Source organism: Molossus molossus, unplaced genomic scaffold (assembly GCF_014108415.1).
Source record: "Molossus molossus isolate mMolMol1 unplaced genomic scaffold, mMolMol1.p scaffold_m16_p_15, whole genome shotgun sequence".
Taxonomy (NCBI): Eukaryota; Metazoa; Chordata; class Mammalia; order Chiroptera; family Molossidae; genus Molossus; species Molossus molossus.
Genome location: NW_023425350.1, coordinates 39507801 through 39527630, shown reverse-complemented (window position 1 = coordinate 39527630; position 19830 = coordinate 39507801). Strand labels below are relative to the sequence as shown.

General features: G+C 37.7%; 1 protein-coding gene across 5 annotated transcripts in view; it reads left to right on the top strand.

Annotated features, from left to right (window-relative positions):
- The window catches only part of EFEMP1 (EGF containing fibulin extracellular matrix protein 1), a 71663-nt gene extending 52151 nt beyond the window's left edge, over positions 1-19512 (top strand). For 4 of the 5 annotated variants that reach the window (XM_036263487.1, XM_036263488.1, XM_036263490.1 and 1 more), the window contains 6 exons: positions 1480-1599; positions 2564-2683; positions 4457-4576; positions 11950-12073; positions 12158-12353; positions 17950-19512. In XM_036263487.1, coding sequence (XP_036119380.1) covers positions 1480-1599; positions 2564-2683; positions 4457-4576; positions 11950-12073; positions 12158-12353; positions 17950-18111 — 842 coding nt within the window. In that variant the 3' untranslated portion in view covers positions 18112-19512. The remainder of the gene's footprint in view (positions 1-1479; positions 1600-2563; positions 2684-4456; positions 4577-11949; positions 12074-12157; positions 12354-17949) is intronic. The other variant, XR_004959740.1, reaches the window with a different exon arrangement.
- The last annotated feature ends 318 nt before the right edge of the window (positions 19513-19830 follow it).

The following is a 19830-nucleotide window of genomic DNA, read 5'->3' as shown; positions in this document are numbered from 1 at the left end:
AATACTCTACCTCCACCTCACGAGGTAGAGACAGGTCTTATCTGCCATGCATTGAGGGAGACAGACGAGAAGCAAATAAGCACATAACACAGTGTCAAGGAGTGTCAGTGGCTACAAAGGAAAACAAAGCAGGATAAGGCAATAGATAATGCAGAGGAAGTTATTTTATATGAATGGTCAAAAATGGTCTTCCTGAGGTGACATTTGAGCAGACATCTAAATAAATGAGGGGGTAAACTATGTGCGTATCATTATCATTTGATTCAATATTTAAGCTAAATTAAATAAATTTTGCAATTTATTGATAAGAGCTCCCATTTGTTTTTACCTGTTTTATGTAAGGAAGTTTGCCTACATTATGTCCTGTAATCCTTCCAACAGTTCTACCACACTGTCATACTGTTACTTACAGAGGAGTAAATGGAAGCTCTAAGAGGTTAACGCCAAGCTAGTAATTGCCAGAAAATTCAAACTCAGATTGCACTGAGGCCACTCCAGCACAATGCTTCCCATACTTTTAGTTATTAAAGGACCAGAGAGCTCAGCATAAATTTTTGCTTTTGCTTTTTTTTTAACTATAAGGTAGTGTCACTACATAGTCTTACATTGTACATGCATACTTGTTATTTTAAATTACGCATGCCATGTTGGAGTTGTCACAAAGTATTTAGTCATGACTCAATGAAATTTTATTATGCTTCTAAGATGTTAATTCTACTCTGCAAGTTCACAATTGAGCACTTTATAGTTGGAAAAATTTATTTGAGAGGGACACAGCCTGGAACACATCACTATGTCAGAAGGGCACTTTTGTTTAGCATCTTATTTCTTCCACAGTGTTCTTTCATTTGATTCTCACAGAAACATCATTAGATACACATAGCAAGCATTACTATCCACATTTTACAAAAGAAAAAAAACAACAACAAGATAATGAACGTTTCAATGACGTGGCCAAAGTCACCAACTAAACAGCAGCCTCCCCCTTCTTTCTATTAGTTTTATGCACATAACTCAATTCTTTGATAGTTTTTTTTAACTTCTATCATTATAAATAAGCTTTTAAATCCTCAAACTGACATTCTCATATATATGTGAAATAGTCTTAATTACTTTTCTCTCTTTCAAATTTCAACCCACCCAGCCAGATTTATGAAGCCTTTTTCTTTTCTTTTTTTTTTTTTTTTTATTTGGTACGTGCCCCTAGCGGGAACCGAACCAGTGACTCTCTGGTCCGTAGGCCAACGCTCCAACCGCTGAGCCAAACCGGCCAGGGCAGAAGCCTTTTTCTTAACATCTCACTTAACTGTAGAATGCAGACCAAGGTATATTTAAAACACATATACCCTAGTTTGAAAAAAATAATAACTAATTTTTAAATGAAGTCTTCCCTAGATAATGTTCTGAGAACTTGAGAGCAAACGGGTGTGGATAATCAATAATGTAGTTCTCTTTGTGTGTGTATGCCTGGTAACCTAGATATAGATGAATGCGCCATTCCTCCATATTGCCACCAAAGATGCGTGAACACACCAGGATCATTTTATTGCCAGTGCAATCCTGGGTTTCAGCTGGCAGCCAACAACTATACCTGCGTAGGTAAGCCTTTTGGGAACCAACAACCAAGATTTCTGTCTTCAAAAAAAGGCAAACCCCATGCCACATTGCAGTATTTCTAGTTTTCTATGTTCTTGAGTGAACTGATTTCCATCGACTTCCCCAAATAAAGCTAAAAAGACAGTAACAACACTGTTTCTTAAAGTACATCAACATGTGAATGGAAAATTTTTTTAACCTTGGTTTTAGTTCTCTTCTGTGGGTGTATCAAAATATATAGATAGATAGATAGATCCAATGATATACACACACCAATTAGTCAACAGTGTGTGATATAAAAACTGAAGGTGTCAAAGGGGTTACTGCAAGTTCAAATACATAAACTTTCCACTGAAAGAGCATCTGATGTTTACATGCTTCTCCTTTTTCAGAATGCAATGTCACAGCACACAATTTTAAGATTGGCATGACATGGAAAGAATCTAGTACAGGAAAAAATGCCCTTTCACAATATTTTTAGTGCCTTAGAGCATTGCAAAACTCTGTATGGGTCTCAAAGGCTTATGTTTTAATTGTAATGGAATTTAACAGAACCCATTTAAAAAGTAATAAATAGCACAGATAAATCTTCACTACAGCATGCTGAGAGACCATATCAGTATGAGTGTCTTATATCAATTATTTATAGACTTGGCATTTTGCATCTGAACAACAGTAAAAGAAAATAGATACTGGAATGTATATTTATTAGAATTATTAAATTCTTTTGAAAAGATTCATCCCCCCCCAAAATTTTTTTTCTGGTATTTCTAAAAGAAGTATACAACAGATGTTTGAGGTTGTTCCAACAAACATAAAACCTGAATGAATGTTCTCCAATGAGCTTCTGCAGGGCAAAGAATCCAGCTAAGGAATTACTCACTTATCATCAAATGACATAGGTACAAATGAACAAGGATATGTTTAAAGACATAGATATATAACTGTATATAACTTTTCCTTTCAGACATAAATGAATGTGATGCCAGCAATCAATGTGCTCAGCAATGCTACAACATTCTTGGTTCATTCATCTGTCAGTGTAATCAAGGATATGAGCTAAGTAGTGACAGGCTCAACTGTGAAGGTAAAATATTTTCCAAATAAATTTTAGTAAGACTCTTGATTGTTGTTCTTTTTATTTGATTATGTACTCGTTTATGAAAACAAATGTTTATCTATGAAAATTCTATTCTAAAATTTGGTTAATTCAATTACAACAGTGACTTTTTACTATGTTATTTTTAAAAAGAAGGAAAATATGAATGAAATATTAAATGTAAGGTGGGTCTAATAATTAGAAGAATGTGCTCGTATCTTCCTTCTCAAAGTGTGATCCAATGCCCTGCAGCATCCTGGGAGCTTGTAAGAAATGCAGAATCAGCCCTGGCTGGTTTGGCTCAGCGGTTAGAGCGTCGGCCTGCGGTCCTGAGTGACCCGGGTTCGGTTCCCGCTAAGGGCACGTACCTCGGTTGCAGTTTGTCCCCAGCCCTGGTCGGTTGTGCGGGTGGCAGCCACTCGATGTGTCCCTTTCACATCAATGTTTCTCTCTCTCTCTCTCTGTTCCTCTCTCTCCCTCCCACTCTACCTGAACAAAGAATGGAAAAATGTCCTCGGGTGAGGATAAAAAAAAAAAGAAAAGAAATGCAGAATCTCAGGCCCCAACTCAGACCTAGTGAGTCAGATTCTGCATCTAACTCTGGGTGACTGGTGTGCACATTTAAGTTTGAAAAATGCTAATTGCATGTCAGAAGCATTAGAATAGAAACCAAGACCTGGCCCCTAGTCTTATTCCTGCCAGTGTGAAACTTGGGCACATATCTTAAATTGCCTGGGTTTCACTTTCCACTAGTAAAGAGGACCATTTAACTGAAAAAATGACCTTCAGAGTCCATTGCATGTGCATGTTCCACCGTGTAACTTAAAAGGCATAAGACATCCTGAGAGAGTGCCATCGACACTTGATGTCCCTGACTTCTTTGTGGACCCTTACTGCTCTACTTGAGGACACAAAGGTCATATCTCACCTGGAGAAACCTCACATTATGCTACTATGCTCAAAACCAAAATGGGTTGAATTTGGACACCTACCTCTACCCTTCTAAGCAAATTATAAGGTCATCACCATTGAGAAATGCAAAGCATTCTTTCCCAGAAACTAGCACAGTGATGGGACTTGAAGTTCAAAGCTCAGATGAACTTGACAGCAAAGCCACACACATTCTGATAAAGCAAAAATGAATCTGTATCATTGGGTCCGTCTGCAGAGTCCAAAGTGAAAAGCATCAACCATAAGTCAGTTCATTCATTCTGCTCAGTTCATATGGTTAGGTCCAGGATTTGACAAACTGTCAGCAATGATCGAGTAAAACTGCTGGTAAGATAAACTCCATGCTGTGAAGTTCTAGAGCAGCGATTTTCGACCAGTGTGCCACAAAAAATTTTTAAACATACAATACTTGCCTATTTAGTCAGGGGCACTGACCTCTTTTCCCTTAGATTATCAAATTTAAAAAAAAAGAAAAGAAAAGAAAGATGAAAGCCAACACAACAATAGCTGTCCAGTGTGAATGAATCAAACCTATACCTATTTTTTTGTCACATGGGCAAAAAATATATGTTTTGGTGTGCTGCAGAATTTTAGTGATTAGTTTTTGTGTGCCATGAGATGAAAAAAGTTGACAATCTCTGTTCTAGAGGAAATTAACTGATACTGTTAGAATTTGCCCTTGAGCTTCTTACAAAGTATTGTATTTGTGTTTCGGAGTTTGCAGTGTTTTTACTCTCTTACCTCATCTAAATAAAATATTACCAAAGTAGTTTTTCAATTCTGTGTCCTTGCTCTATTCTGATTCAACAGATATTGATGAATGCAGAACCTCAAGCTACCTGTGTCAATATCAATGTGTCAATGAACCCGGGAAATTCTCCTGTATGTGCCCCCAGGGATACCAAGTGGTGAGAAGTAGAACATGTCAGGGTAAGTTTACTGTTTCTTTTCTATTATGTTCAGTTTAACCAGGAAGAGCAGGGAGGAATTATGGGATTCTCTACCATATACTTTTCATTTTTTCCACCCTGAATATACAATTTGAGCTCTTTTTCCTCCTGTTCATTATAAGATATGTACATCTCATAAAGAGAGTATTCACTAAAAAAAAAAAAAAATGAGGGTATTTACTGTTAATACCTACTTTCCTTGAAAAATTTTTTAATCCTCATCTGAAGATATTTTTCCTTCTATTCTCAGATAGAGTGGGAGGGGGAGTAAGAGAAAGAGGGAGAGAGAAACACTGACATGAGAGAGACACATTGATTGCCTCCCACACGACCCCAGCCAGGGCCGGGGACAAACCACAACCAAGGTACATGCCCTTGACCAGAATCAGACCTGTGACTCTTTGATGCTCTAACTGCTGAGCCAAACCAGCCAGGGCTAAAGTAATTTTTTAATATAAATAATTTAAATAAAATATTGATATCCCTTTTAGATAGCCTACATAATCTTTGTGATATACATCTTCTAAGCATCTACTAGAAAAGATTAAATTACTAAACTATTTCATCATGTGTTTGAGTCAGAGCATAAACTAAGTATGTGGATTAGGAATACCTTAAACCAGCCTTGATTCTCTAAAATGCCAAGATTATAAATTGGGTAGTAGTTTAATTGCTGAGAAAATCAGCCTCATGTATACATTAAAATGTGCTTGATTCTTTGGCAAAAAACTATTGATTCAAAAAAAGCTAATGTCCTTGGGCCCAGTTTTAAAATAAACATTTAGCCCTGGCCGGTTTGGCTAAGTGGTTGGAGCATCAGCCCATGGTCCAGAGAAACCCGGGTTTGGTTCCCGCTAAGGGTACGTACCTCACTTGCAGTTTGTCCCCGGCCCTGGTTGGTCGTGCAGGTGGCAGCCACTCAATGTGTCCCTTTCACGTCGATGTTTCTCTCTCTCTCCCTCCCTCTCTATCTGAACAAAAATGGAGGAATGTCCTTTATAAAAATAAAATAAAATAAACATTTAGGCAATCTTCACACATACACACAGTTGGAAGAAGCAGCTCTCCACATGTTATAATTTCAGTCAGTCTCTCCAGAAGATCTGAAAATATACACCTTCTAATCCCTACCATCAATGCTACATGTAACTTGAAATTTCTTTAACAGTGGAAAGTCTGCTCAGATAAAACAAAAAATGTAGATAATCGTGGAAAAGCTAGAACAAGTACATTTATATAAAGCAATGAGAGAATGAAAAAAAATGACTGAACTTGAAAACAGAAAATCTGTTTAAGTCCTAACTGTACTATATTCTTCTGGTACAATCTTGAACAAATTATCAAACTTCTCTGAGTATCAGCTTTCTCATTTGGAAAGAGAGTCGACGGAGGAAAATGGAATAATAAACATAAAAACTGTTTGTAAAATATATATCCTATATAATTCAAGATGTTTTTATGAAATTTACCTAGCAATGTAAATGACAAGTAGAAAATCTCCTCTAGAGAGTCCTTTTTAATCAGAATTGAGAGAGGTCACATGGGGCAGTAAAATCTTGTTAAGAAAGGAAAAGATTAAGGAAAGGAGACATTGGGGATTCTCTGTCTATAACATGATTTTACAGAAAAACATTAACTCAGAGGAGCATCCATTGATATAAAATGTATTAGTATGCATATGATTATTCAACTAGATTCCAACCACCAAATATGAGCACAATTAGAATGTCATTCACTGCACAATGAACAATATCTTTGTACCCCTCTCCAGGTTACTAAAGATTCTGTAATGTTAATTGTGGAAAAATATTGCACTTCAATGGTTTTACTTTCTGAACCCTAATTGAGACTTTTAACATGAATATTATATGCTGGAAAATGTTAACTAGTGGGACATCTTTTTTTTTTAATCTTTATTGTTGAATGTAAAATGTATAACAGATGTTCCACATTTTTCCTCCATTGACCCCCTCCTGCCCACTCCCGCCCCCCTCCCGCCTTTTCCTACACTATTGTCTGTGTCCATTGGTTATGCATATAAGTTCTTTGGTTTATTTCTTCCCACACCCCCAACCCCTTTCCCTTTGAGGTTTGTCAGTCTAGCAATGAATTTCTACTTCTTAATCTCTTCACCTTTTTACCCATTCCCCCAACCCTCCTCCCATCTGGCAACCAACAAAACGTTCTCTGTATCTATGAGAATGTTTCTGTTCTACCTGTTCATTTTGTTTGTAGATTCCATTGTTGATAGATATGTATTCATTGCCATTTTGTTTGTTCATATATTTTATCTTTTTCTTCAAAAACACCCTTCATCGTTTCATATAATAATGGTTTGGTGGTGATGAACTCCTTTAACTTTTTCTTGAATGGAAAAGTCTTTATATGGCCATCGATTCTAAATGACAGCTTTGCAGGATAGAGTAATCTTGGTTGTAGGTTCTTGCTTTTCATCACTCTGAATATTTCTTGCCACTCCTTTCTGGCCTGCAAAGTTTCTTTTGAGAAATCAGCTGACAGCCTTATGGGAACTCCCTTGTAGGTAACTAGCTGCTTTTCTCTTGCTGCTTTTAAGATTCTCTCTTTGACTTGAACCTTTTGCATTTTGATAATGATGGGCCTCTTGGGGTTCATCTTCTTTGGGACTCTCTGTGCTTCCTGGACTTATATGTCTCTTTTCTTCACCAAGTTAGGAAAATTTTCTGCCATTATTGTTTCAAACAGGTTTTCGATTTCTTGTTCTCGCTCTTCTCCTGTCACCCCCAAGATGTGAATGTTGGCACGCTTGAAGTTGTCCCAGAGGCTCCTTACACTATCCTCATTTTTTTTTTTTTATTCTTTTTTCTTTTTGCTGTTCTGATTGGGGCGTTTTTTGCTTCCTTATATTCCAAATTGGTGGTTTGCTTCTTGGATTTACGTACTCTACTATTGAAGCTGTGTAAATTATTCTTTATTTCAGTTAATGCCTCCTTCAGTTCTGACTGTGCATCCATCATTTCTGACTGGTCCTTTTTTATGCTCTTGAGGCCCTCACTAAGTTCATTGAGCATCCTTATAAGCAGTATTTTGAACTCAGCATCTGTTAGGTTGCTTATCTCCATTTCGCTTAGGTCTTTTCTTGGGGTTTTGTTCTGTTCTTTCATTTGGGACCTGTTTCTTTGTCTCCTCATTTTGGCTGCCTCCCTGTGTTTTTTTCTGTGTATTACTTCACGAGTGGTATGGGGCTATCTGAGACCAGATGCTGCTTGTTTGAAAGAATTTAGGAAAACCTGAAGCAGGATCCAAGACAGGCCAATCCTATGGTTAAGCAAGTGGCAACAGCTTGGGTGGGCCTGAAAGTTGGGTGGGGCAAGGTGGGGCCTCAGGGAGTCACCAGGGCAGGGCTACCAGTGTGAACTAGGTTGCTGGAGTTCCAGATATGGTGGCTATCTGCCACCCCAGGGAAGGGCTCACCAAAGGAACAAAGGCCTCTGACTGCACGTCTGACCCGGAGAAAGCCCCCTGTCCAGCCCTCGCTCCAGTGCCAAACAGCTCAGTTCTTCCATGTATGTCTCTGGTGCCCCGCGAGCTGCCTCCCCTCCAAGCTTAGAGGGAGAGAGTCCGATAAGTTCGTGCGCGGGCCAAACTTCCCACTGAGCCTCAGTTCCTGCTGGTTTTTCCAGCCAGAAGTTTTGGGGACTTCTCTTCCTGGCACTGGAACCCTGAGCGGGGCACCTGGTGTGGGACAGGGATCCCTCAGTCCTCAGGAAGGACCTTCCAAGCCGAGGTATCCTCCTGATTTTTATCCGCCACACGTGGGTGTGGGACCAGCCCGTCTTGCCACAGGCCTCCGCCCCTCCTCCCCTCCGCCCCTCCTACCAGTCTGGATGTGGCTGCTGCTTTAATTCCGTAGTTGTAGGACTTCCATTCAGCTTGATTTCAGGCCGTTTTGAATGATGGTTGTTCTGTAGTTTAGTTGTAACTTTGATGTGGTTGTGGGAGTACGTGATACCATGTTTACCTACCGCCATCTTGACTGGAAGTCCTAGTGGGACATTTTAACCAACTTCCCTGGAGTCCTTCAAACAAATGTGTATGTGTTTCTCATCATAAATGGATTTGATACTCAGCAAAAGACAAAAGCAAATTAATATAATGAACCTTATCTGCCTAGTCTGTATATCTGGAAACATTAATATCTGTTAAAATTAAAGGTGAAAATGCACTGAATTTTCAAATAGTGGATTCATGAATGTTATATCTTCCAAAAAAATTTTTTTTATTAATTGATTTGAGAGAGGGGGGAAAAGGAGAGAAAGAGAAACATCAATGTGTTGTTCCACTTATTTATGCATTCATTGGTTGCTTCTTATTTATATGTGCCCTCACCAGGGATCAAATCTGCAACCTTGGTGTATCAGGACGACGCTCTCACCCATTGAGCTACCCAGCCAGGGCTACATGCAGGTTTTATCTTGAAGATATACATCTTCCGAACACTTAGTTAAGCCAAAATACTGTGTGTGTGTGTGTGTGTCTAAGAGACATTCTTTTAAAGTACAAAACAATTGGTTTTCCCCACTGAAAGAATGCCTGTCCAATCTCGTCCACAGACTAAGGTAAAAGTGAAAGAGTTTAAATTCTTACATTCCTCCAAAAGACTTATTTTGAAAGTAAAATAACTTTTTTCATTCCCATGGTCTTGCAAAATTAAAGGCGGGGGTGGGGAGTGGCAGCGTGAGAGAGAAAGAGGAACACAGAAAAATAGAAACAGAGATAATACACATAAACATACTCATCAAATATTTTAATACTATTAATAATTTCTGGAAAACTTTCCAGAATGATTAAGGTGTCAATTATGCTAGGCTCTAAATTAAATTACATGAATTAAAATACATGAAAGTATTACATAAAATTTCTTTTTGCTGCTGTTGGACTCCATATAACAAACCAGACTTAGTTTTCCCTGTACCTAAACAGCATCTTTATTTTTCAATAAAAGTGAAAAATATTGAAAAGACAGCTCAATTGTGATTTCTTATAAAAAACTTAAGTTCTTTCTTTGGCCACAGCCAGTCCAAAAGAAGACACTCCTTGTAACTGACTCTTGGAAACCTTAAAACTTTTGCAGACTGGTGCAGCCACTATGGAAAACAATATGGTGTTACCTCAAAAAATTAAAAATTGAACTGCCAATTTGACCCAGTGATCCCACTTCTAGGAATACACCCTAAGAAGCCAGAAACATCAATCAGAAAGAATATATGTACCCCCATGTTCGTAGCAGCACTATTTACAATAGCTAAGATCTGGAAACAGCCCAAATGTCCATCAGTAGACAAATGGATTAAAAAGCTGTGGTACATATACACAATGGAGTACTCTGCAGCTGTAAGAAAGAAAGACCTCTAATACTTTGAAACAACATAGAGGGACCTAGAAAGTGTCATCCTAAGTGAAACAAGCCAAACAGAGAAAGACAAGTATCATATGATATCACTTATTTGTGGAATATAATGAACATAACAGTCTGAGGAATGGGGTAGTCCCAGAGAGGTGGAAGTAGGGTACAGACTGACTATCTCCAGCAGAGGGGGTGTGGGGGAGAAATAAACCACAGAACTTATATGCATGTATGCATGAACAATGGACATGGACAACAAAGCTGGGGAGAGGATGGGGGGGCAGGGGGATCAGTGGGGGAGAAAGGAGAAACATCTGTAACAAAAATAAATTAATTAATTAAATTTTAAAAAAAGAAAATAAAAAACCTATATTTCTCTACAAAGAAAAAAAGCAAAAAAACTTTTCAGTCTTCTAATGGGTTCTAGATAGCTTTAGCCAGTTTGGAAACTAAAAGAAAGTTGTCGTTGTGTATGTTTTTTCTCTCTCTCTCCAAAAGACAGCTACTTAACTCTTATTTGTTCTTCCTCCATATCACATAGAGATAATATCTTTCTCACCTATCTCAATGTGATTTGTGTGAGGAGCAATTTAGTTCAATTTAAGATGTCTAAAATTTTAAATTTTCTTTAAAATTCAGGTGCCCCTCCCCCCATGCATTAATTCTAGGTGTTAAAGAAACATAAAAGTGGTTTAATAGCCCTTGCCCTCAGGGGGTTTACAAGCTAATAGAAGGGTGAAGACAAACATGCAGATTTCGATAATGCAAAGCAGAAAGCAATAAAGGTCCAAAAAGAAGAATACAAGGTATGAGAATTCAGAGCGGAGAAAGAGATCATATCTCAGCAATTAGCCCATGTCTGGCTTGCAGCAAGGATTCAGTAAATTACTTGTGCAATGAGTAAATTAACAAATTAAAATATCCAATTGTGAGGAAAAATGATTCAGAAAAGGCTTATATGGGATTAAAATCTAAATCACTATTCAAATGCAAAGGGAACTAGAAATGGGGCTATTAATATAATTGTTGTTGTTGTCATTAATATAATGGCTCTCTAGTGAAACTGTTCTCTCAGATGTTATCTGGGAGCCCCTAATTTCTAAATCTAAAATCAGTCTTTGTGCAGCCTGGCCTTTACCTAACTCTCCTTCCCAGGACCCTAGCCCTCTCTGATTCTCTGTAATGCCTTTTCCAGGGTTGTCTCTCACTACAGACAGCCCCTTCCTTAGTTCTTTTTCCACACTGTCTTTAAATAGCTATGCTCTATAAGGTGGAACACTTCACAACTCCATTCTTGTGTTTTGCTTTATATGGAGAGTATAATCCATCCCAGAGCATCAACTATCCACCAACATGCTATTGCTTACTGAAACCACATCTCTAGCCTCTACCTTTCTGCAAAGCTTCTGAGACTGTAAACTGCCCTCTCCACAGTTTTTGCTTGCTGCTTTCTCAGCCTGGAAGGCCCTCCCCACCCCAACCATGAAAATCCCATCCAACCACCACCCTTCAAGGCCAAGCTGAGATGCCTCCTCCTTCTTTCAGCTTTCCCTATTTCTCTAGGCAGAATTAACCAATTCTGCTTCTAATTTCCCAGTGCACTTATCAATCTCTTATTTAATTCTATTTTATTTTATAATTAACTTTTGCCATATCTATATTCCTAACTAAATTATAACCTCCCTGAGGGAAAGAAGTGATCTCTTTGACTTTTACATGGCTTTGAATTCAACATATGAACAATAAATAGGTGCTTGATAAAATATCATGAAATGATACATATCAATTTGTCTGCAGTGGCTCAGCTGCATCTATTCTGAATTAAATGCAATGAACTCAGGTCCCATCCAGTCTTGTGTCTAAAAAATTAAACAGAGTCCAGATTCCCAGACACCTCTTTCCTTGCAAACCTGAATCTGCCACTTATACAATTTACTTAGATCAGCTTTGACCCTATGTCTCTACAGATATAAATGAGTGTGAGACCACAAATGAATGTCGGGAAGACGAAATGTGTTGGAATTATCATGGCGGCTTCCGTTGTTACCCACGAAATCCTTGTCAAGATCCCTACATTCTAACACCAGAGAAGTAAGAAAAATTAAAACTTTTGAAAGTGAGAATTATCTGGTCTTACCAAGTCAAACTGTTGAATATTTTTGTTTGCCTTTGCAGCCGATGTGTTTGCCCAGTCTCAAATGCAGTATGCCGAGAACTTCCCCAGTCCATAGTCTACAAATATATGAGCATCCGATCTGATAGGTCTGTGCCATCAGACATCTTCCAGATACAGGCCACAACTATTTATACCAACACTATCAATACTTTTCAGATTAAATCTGGAAATGAAAATGGAGAGTTCTACCTAAGAGTAAGTATCCTGAGGGTAGCCTTAGCTATTAAGAAAGATTCAGGATTGTTGTGTTGTTGTTGTTTGGTAGTATTCACATAGGAGGAAAGCTAACATTTAATGAGTTTTTATGTGCAGGCATTGTGAAGGCTTTTCTGTATGCATTGTCTCATTCAATCCTCTTAATAGCACTGTAAGATAGATGTTAAATATATATCTCCATATTTTACAGAAGAGAAAAGTAAGATTCAAAGAGATTAAGTAACTTCTCTAAAGTCATTCAGATAACAAGTTGTGGACTCTAATGGAGTTGTGTGTGATCACCAAAACACAAGCCTACATACACACAGGCACGCACGCACACCACACAAAATAGATACCACAGATTAGTGACAGTTATTTAATTGTACCTAGAAAAAAAAATTCCTGGAGAACTTTTCAAAAGCAATGAATTCCTTACTGTTACATTCACAGGATTATTTAAATTTTTACAAAACTGAAACCTGAAAGTCTCTAAGAAGTGACCCTAACCCCTGCAACATATGTGTACCACTCTTGCAAACCTCCAAGCCGACAATTTGAGGTCACCATTGTGTTTTCCCTTTCTGTCATTCCTATATGAAATCTTTCTGAGTTCTGCCACTCTTTCTTCACGGTGTCTCCTGTATTAGTTTTGCTTCCCTATGCCCCTGCCTCTCTTCCTTTAAACTTGCTCTCAGCACCTCCCCAATCCCTCCAACAGATTCTAAGTAGATCTCCCTGACTCCAGTGCCTCAGCCTTCCAGTCCCACCCCCTGCAAAAATCTCAGCAAGTTCATGTTAGGTTAAAATTCTGACATATTTTAAATACGGCTCACCATTTCATGTGAAAATGATGGCACCCCGCCAAGCAGTTTACAGGGTTACGGTAACTGTTTCATACTAAGGATGTTATTCATCCAGTTACAATTTTCTCACAACTCCTCTGGGCACTCTTCACTTTTAATCATATTTTAAAGTCAATATTTCAGTTTGAGAATATGAAAAGTAAATTGGGAAATTCATCCTTGTGGTAAAGTTTATAGATTTTTAATGTTTACACGTTTATGCTGTTCTTTGCTATATTAAGTTTCCTTCCAGTTCCAGAATTATGTGATTCTGTTTCTTTGCCAGTAAATTAGAAATGATTAATTTCTCATGACTAACTTCTGAAGAGAAAAAACAAACCCAAAATACAATCTATTACTATTCTTTTTCTAATAGCTGAGAATAAACTTCTGTAACATTTGATACTTCAAATTTGATATAGAGTAGATAATGTAAGTTTACTCTAAATGAATTTCACATAGTTTAGATAATACCAATTTAATAATTCTAGCCCAAACAAATAACTTTGTTTGTAACCCATGGCAATAAAATAGGTTCATCTAAATATCTTCTTTAAAAATAATTTTCCATTTTGAACTCTTAGCTATAATTTAAGAAAATAAAATTTCATAGCAGAATCAAAAAACAGTGAAGTAAAGTTCCAGCATTGTTTCCCTTGCAATAAACATGGCACTTTAAAAGTTTTATGATTCATATCAGTGCATTTATCGACTTGATGTTTTCAAATATACTTAGTGTTTTTCTCAACTAAAATCCTTTCTTCTCATGAATGATCTAAAACATTGCCAATTTTTATAATCCTAGAGTTAAATAATATTAAATTATTTATTCCTTTATTTTTTATTTATTTATTTATTTTGGTACGTGCCCCTAGCGGGAACCAAACCCAGGACTCTCTGGTCCGCAGGCCGATGCTCCAACCGCTGAGCCAAACTGGCCAGGGCAATGATATTAAATTATTTAAAACAAACAAAAACAACTACTAAAAATAAAAATATATTTCAAGACTGTTTCTTATCACATAATTCAAAAAGTAGCTGGATCAAATCCTACAAAATTTCTCCACTGAAATTCCATTTGTGAAGAGTGCATTTAATGCATAAGAATCAATTAGCAGACCTTAATTAAGCATCTATTGTGTGCTCCGCTCAGTGCTAGATGCATGTAATACATAGTTCCTTCTTTAAAAGAGCTTTATACATTACTATGTGGTAAAAGTTAACATCTGCGAAAAAAAGAAGGGGAAAAGTTTGAGTTTATTAAATCCATGGTCTAAGATATCAAAGATTTAATATGGGCTGGAATGTTTCTTGATGGTCATGAGACTGTACCTGAACCTTGAAAGGATCTGTGGTATACAGGAGTTTATTTATACTCCTTTAGGGAAAATACTGAGAAGACCTTCTTCCCTAGAAAAGGGGACATATTATAAAGAAATACTGTATGAAATTGAAGGTAGAATACCATCCTCCTCCCCATCTTACCCAATCTCTATTCTCCTTTACTGAGCCTTATTTTTCTTCATAGCCCTTATCAACACTTGCGTAGTATTCATGTATCTGTGTCACCCACTAGAGTGTGAGTGTAACAAGAGCAGAGACTTTAGCTGTCTGTTCGCTCTTCTAAGCACAACACATAGAATGGTAACTGGTACAATGCAGGTGCTCAAAAAATATGTTTAAATACATTTAATTCAATCAATACTTTCAAGATACTGACCTACAAGGAGCAAGCACCATGTTAGGTCCTGGAGACACAACAGTAAATAAAACTGCCCTAGTGGAGCTTACAGTCAAGACATCGAACAAGTGATCACAAGTTTGCTGAATGTTACAACTGAGCATTGCAAGATGTTCATGAGTGCATAACAAGTCAATAGGAGTGATCTGTGAGTCTCTTAGAAGAAGCTGATTTAAGCTGAAGACTAGAAATTAGAGGTCAGCAAAATGAAAGGAATAAAAAGAAAACCAGTTGGTATTATAGGTAAAGTGGCTTGAGAGGAGCCTGGAGAGATGAACAAGGCCTAGATCATAGGCCTTACAGACCTTGTTAAGGATTTCAAGTACAGACTTTACTATACAGATTTTCATGTTAAAAAGTTGTGTGGCTTCACTGTAGAACTTGGATTGGAGTGGAGCAAGAGTGGAAATGAGAAACCAGAAAGTAGTTCAAGAGATGGGAGACTAGATTTGTAGCAGTGAGTTCAAAAGAAGTGAACAGACTTATGAAGATGTAGGAAGAACTGGAGGAGAAGGAAGCAAAAAGGGTGACCTCTGCCCTGGCCAGTTTGGCTCAGCAATTAGAGCGTTGGCCTGCGGTCCAGAGAGACCCGGGTTCGGTTCCCACTAAGGGCACGTACCTCAGTTGCAGATTGTCCCCGGCCCTGGTTGGGTCGTGCGGGTGGCAACCACTCAATGTGTCCCTTTCACGTTGATGTTTCTCTCTCTCTCTCTCCCTCCCACTCTATCTGAACAAAATATCAAAAAATGTCCTCGGGTGAGGATAAAAAAAAAAAGGGTGACCTCCAAGTTTCTGTCATGAGCAATACTAAATGGTGAGGCCATTTACTAAGATAGGGAAGAAGGAGCCAGTGTAGAGAGGAAGGTGAGGAATCATATTGAATCATGGTCCCCAAGTAAAGATGAGTAGAGTGTTGGAAATGTGGGCTTAAAATTCAAAGCACAGATTTACAAGTCACTGACAAATCCATGAAAATTGAAGCCATGGCTATGGATATAATAACTCATGGAGAATGTGTAGGGAGTGGGTGAGATCACTCAGAAGAGAAGAGGACCTGGGATTAAGAGAGGCTAGATTATGAAGAGTTTCCTTTCTAGAGCCTGATTTGGGCACTATCATAATCATCCAGTATCTTGGCCATCTCATCCCTCATGATATTCAGCTTCATGCCACTCTGCCACAAACCCCATGGCCACACCCCGGACTTTGTTATCATTTAGAACAGTTTCAAATCAGAGTCTTAGTCTCCAGTGACATACTCAATGACTGATTCTTCTCTTTCATGTCCTCACTCCCACTCTATCTTCTCTTCACACTCAAAGTGATGCTAGTCCCCTGACCCCGCATCTTCCACTTTCTTCCAATCTATCAACTGTTTGATGGACCCTTGAACTACTCTGTCACCAACATCTCAACTCCCTGACCAGCAACCTGTATCAATCCCATAATCCATATCTATTTTCATACCCAACTTGTCAGCACAGATTGGTAATACGATAAGTCTTCAACTTCAGATGGGTCTCGGTATGTTCTACCATCCTATTACTTTCTTTTATTTCTTCTCTTCAGCTCCTGATTTCAAATGGCCCCATGCTCTTTAAATCCTTACACTCATCACTTTCAGTAAGTGACCTCACCTCCTAATCTTCTGAGACCACTGAGGCCAACAAACATGAATTACCTGAACTTTGCATCCCATTCCTTGCAAATTTAAGTCCATGTGTCCCCCTTCCTACATATCCCTCAAGTTTTCCATGGACAGAGTTTCACTTCTGTCAATCAAGAACAACCTACCACCTGTATTCTTCTTTCCATCTCCTTTAAAACCTTGTCCTGTCAAACTCCCTACATATTTAACTTGTTTCCTCCTCTAGATGTTGCCCCTCTCTCTTTTTCCTTCCTGGCCAAGATTCTTAAAGCACAGTCAGTAATCACAATCTCTGCTTTATTACTTCTTATCCTCACATCTCCAAAGTCTGTTCCCCCTACCCTACTAAAATTGCTCTGGAAAAGAGCCAACACCAACATCCATACTGCTAACTCCAGTGGGGCATTTTTTCAGTTCCTGTCACCCTCAGCCTATCCTGCTGCATTAGACACTGCCGGCCACTAATTTGTTTTCCATTTAATCATCTGTTTCTTCACAGCTTCCTTCAGTGCTTCTCCGCTGCCTAGTACTTAAGTGTTGGCCTCTGTCAGACCCAGTCTTATCCCATATATATTCTCTCCCTTGGTTTAATGCACCCACTGAAGTGACTGCTAAATCTTAATCCACTGTCTCTATCCCTGCTCTCCTCTTGGTGTTCAGATTCACAGATCTATTCACCTACCCCTCCAACCTAATTTTTCTCCACTCTTTAGTACCCATTACATTCTTAATCAAAATGAAATTGCATCCAGTTCTTCTGAACATACTTCTTTACAAAATTTCCATTTATCCTGGGTGACTTTCCTCATTCATTCAAAAGCCTTCCCTCAGCTCTTACAGGTCCCTCTTCCTTTTCCTGTGTATATACCCTTTTATGTATCTTCAGATATACCTTGCATTTCCCCATATAAATTGGCATTTTCCACATTCTATTGAAATTAACTATTTACATATCTCTTCATCTACTGGCATGTAAATTTGGAGAAATCAAAGATGACAACTTTATTCACCAGTTTAAAATTATCAGATTCTCACCTGAACTCTATTCTCTATAAAGGCTGGAAATACTCAATAAATGTGAAGAAAACATTAACAGAGAGAGAAAAATAGAAAACAGAAAAAAGCAGGCTCCTGTAACTCGGAACTACTTACTATGTGTGGACAAAGAATAAGGCCCAAGAAGGGTTAGAACCAAAAAGAGACTATGGAATGACTTTTATCCCACCCTCAAAATTCTTCCCCTAAATTTTTTAGGAGGTACACACACACACACACACACACACACACACACACATACACAAACCAGAAACTTCAATCCAAGGAAAATTATTTTCTCCCTTCCTCTTTTTTCTTTTATTTTAGCAAACAAGTCCTGTAAGTGCAATGCTTGTGCTGGTGAAGTCGCTATCAGGACCAAGAGAATATATCGTGGACCTGGAGATGGTGACAGTCAACAGTATAGGAACCTTCCGCACAAGCTCAGTGTTAAGGTTGACAATAATAGTGGGGCCATTTTCATTTTAGTCTTTTAAAAGAGTCCACTAGAGGCATTTAAATCAGCCAAAGAATATTGTTACTTTAAAGCACTATTTTATTTATAGACATATCTAGTACATCTACATCTATATGCTGTACACTCACCAATAAGTCAAACAATTACACCATGATATAAAATGGGCATTTAATTTGTAAAGATTCAGTTTGTCTTTATTACTGTATGTAAATTAGACATTAATCCACTAAACTGGTCTTCTGCAAGAGAGCTAAGCATACTCTATCTGGTAAAACTTGGATTCTTTTCTATAAAAGTGGAACCAAGCAATGATTATCTTCTGTGGTGCTTAGGGAAACTTACTATAGCTCCACTGACAGTCTCATAAGGAGGCAGCCATCGTAACACTGAATAGCAAGTTCAAGAATGAGTTTTTTAAACTGCTTTGTAAGAACATGGAAAAAGTCAATAAAGATATATTTCTTTAGAAAATGAGGATCTACTACATTTGTGTTTATTTTCATGACCAGTCTTAACGTGGTTGTTTATTACATAGTAACAAATCATTATTGTAGGATATTTAAATTTTGTCAGATACTTTTGATTATGAATGTAAAAAAATAGTAAGAAAAATTTCCAAAATAAATAAGGTGTCCTCTAGGAAATTATCATCTTGAGAATTTTACAAGGAGGAGATAAGAAAACAAATTCTTTCTAAACCACATTAAAGGTGACATGAAGAAGCAAACACAGTATCTTAGTTTGAGCTGCTAAAACAAATTATAGACTGGGTGGCTTATAAACAACAGAAATTTATTTCTCACAGTTTGGAGGCTGGCAATTCAAGATCAGGGTGCAGCATGGTTAGGTTCTTGTGGAATCCCTCTTCTTGATTGCAGACTCATAGCTTATCATGGTAGAAAGAAAGGGAGAACTCTCTGGGTTCGTTTAACAAGAAGGCTAATCCCATTAATGAGGCTTTTACCTTCATGGCCTAATAACCTCCCAAACACCCCACCTCCTAATACCATCACATTGGTAGTTAGGATTTCAACATATGAATTTTCAGAGGACATGAACATTCATTCCATGACATCTAGTAAATATAACAACATTCCTGAATTCAGGAGTTCTGCAAGATATGGAATAAAATGAAGAAAAGGTATTTACCCAAGAAGTTTTAATTTCTGAATAAAATTAAAACCCTAAAACTTTACTAACTCACAACTAAAATTTTTCATCTTTATCTTTGATGCCTACAGAGGAAGAAAATGGTGATGGTTTTTATTCTTGGCATCCAGAATGACAGTAAACTAAAGCAAATTACCCTTCCTCCCAATTCTGTGAAAACGTTTTATGTCTTGTTTGTTTAAAATGTAACTGTTTCACTTTGATGTATCATAGTTTGAAATAAAAACAAATATTCTTTTAAAGGATCACCCAATCTTTGGAGGTTTTTTTGTTAAGTAACCAATAATATCCAATATAATTTTTATATCTGAGAAAAAATTAGTTATAGCTGCCAGAGCAAAAAACAACCATTTGATTTTTTAAATTAATAATGTAAGAGATGAGAAAACAAAAAAGACTATTAAAATCATGCCACAATAAGGTGTGCAGCCAATTTTCTCTTACATCCAGTTTCAAAATACGTATGAATAAACTCTGACACCAGGTAACCTGGACATTGGTACAAACATTCCTCAAGAGTTGACTAAATGTGCAGTAATTGTCGAAAAGAAAGTTTACCA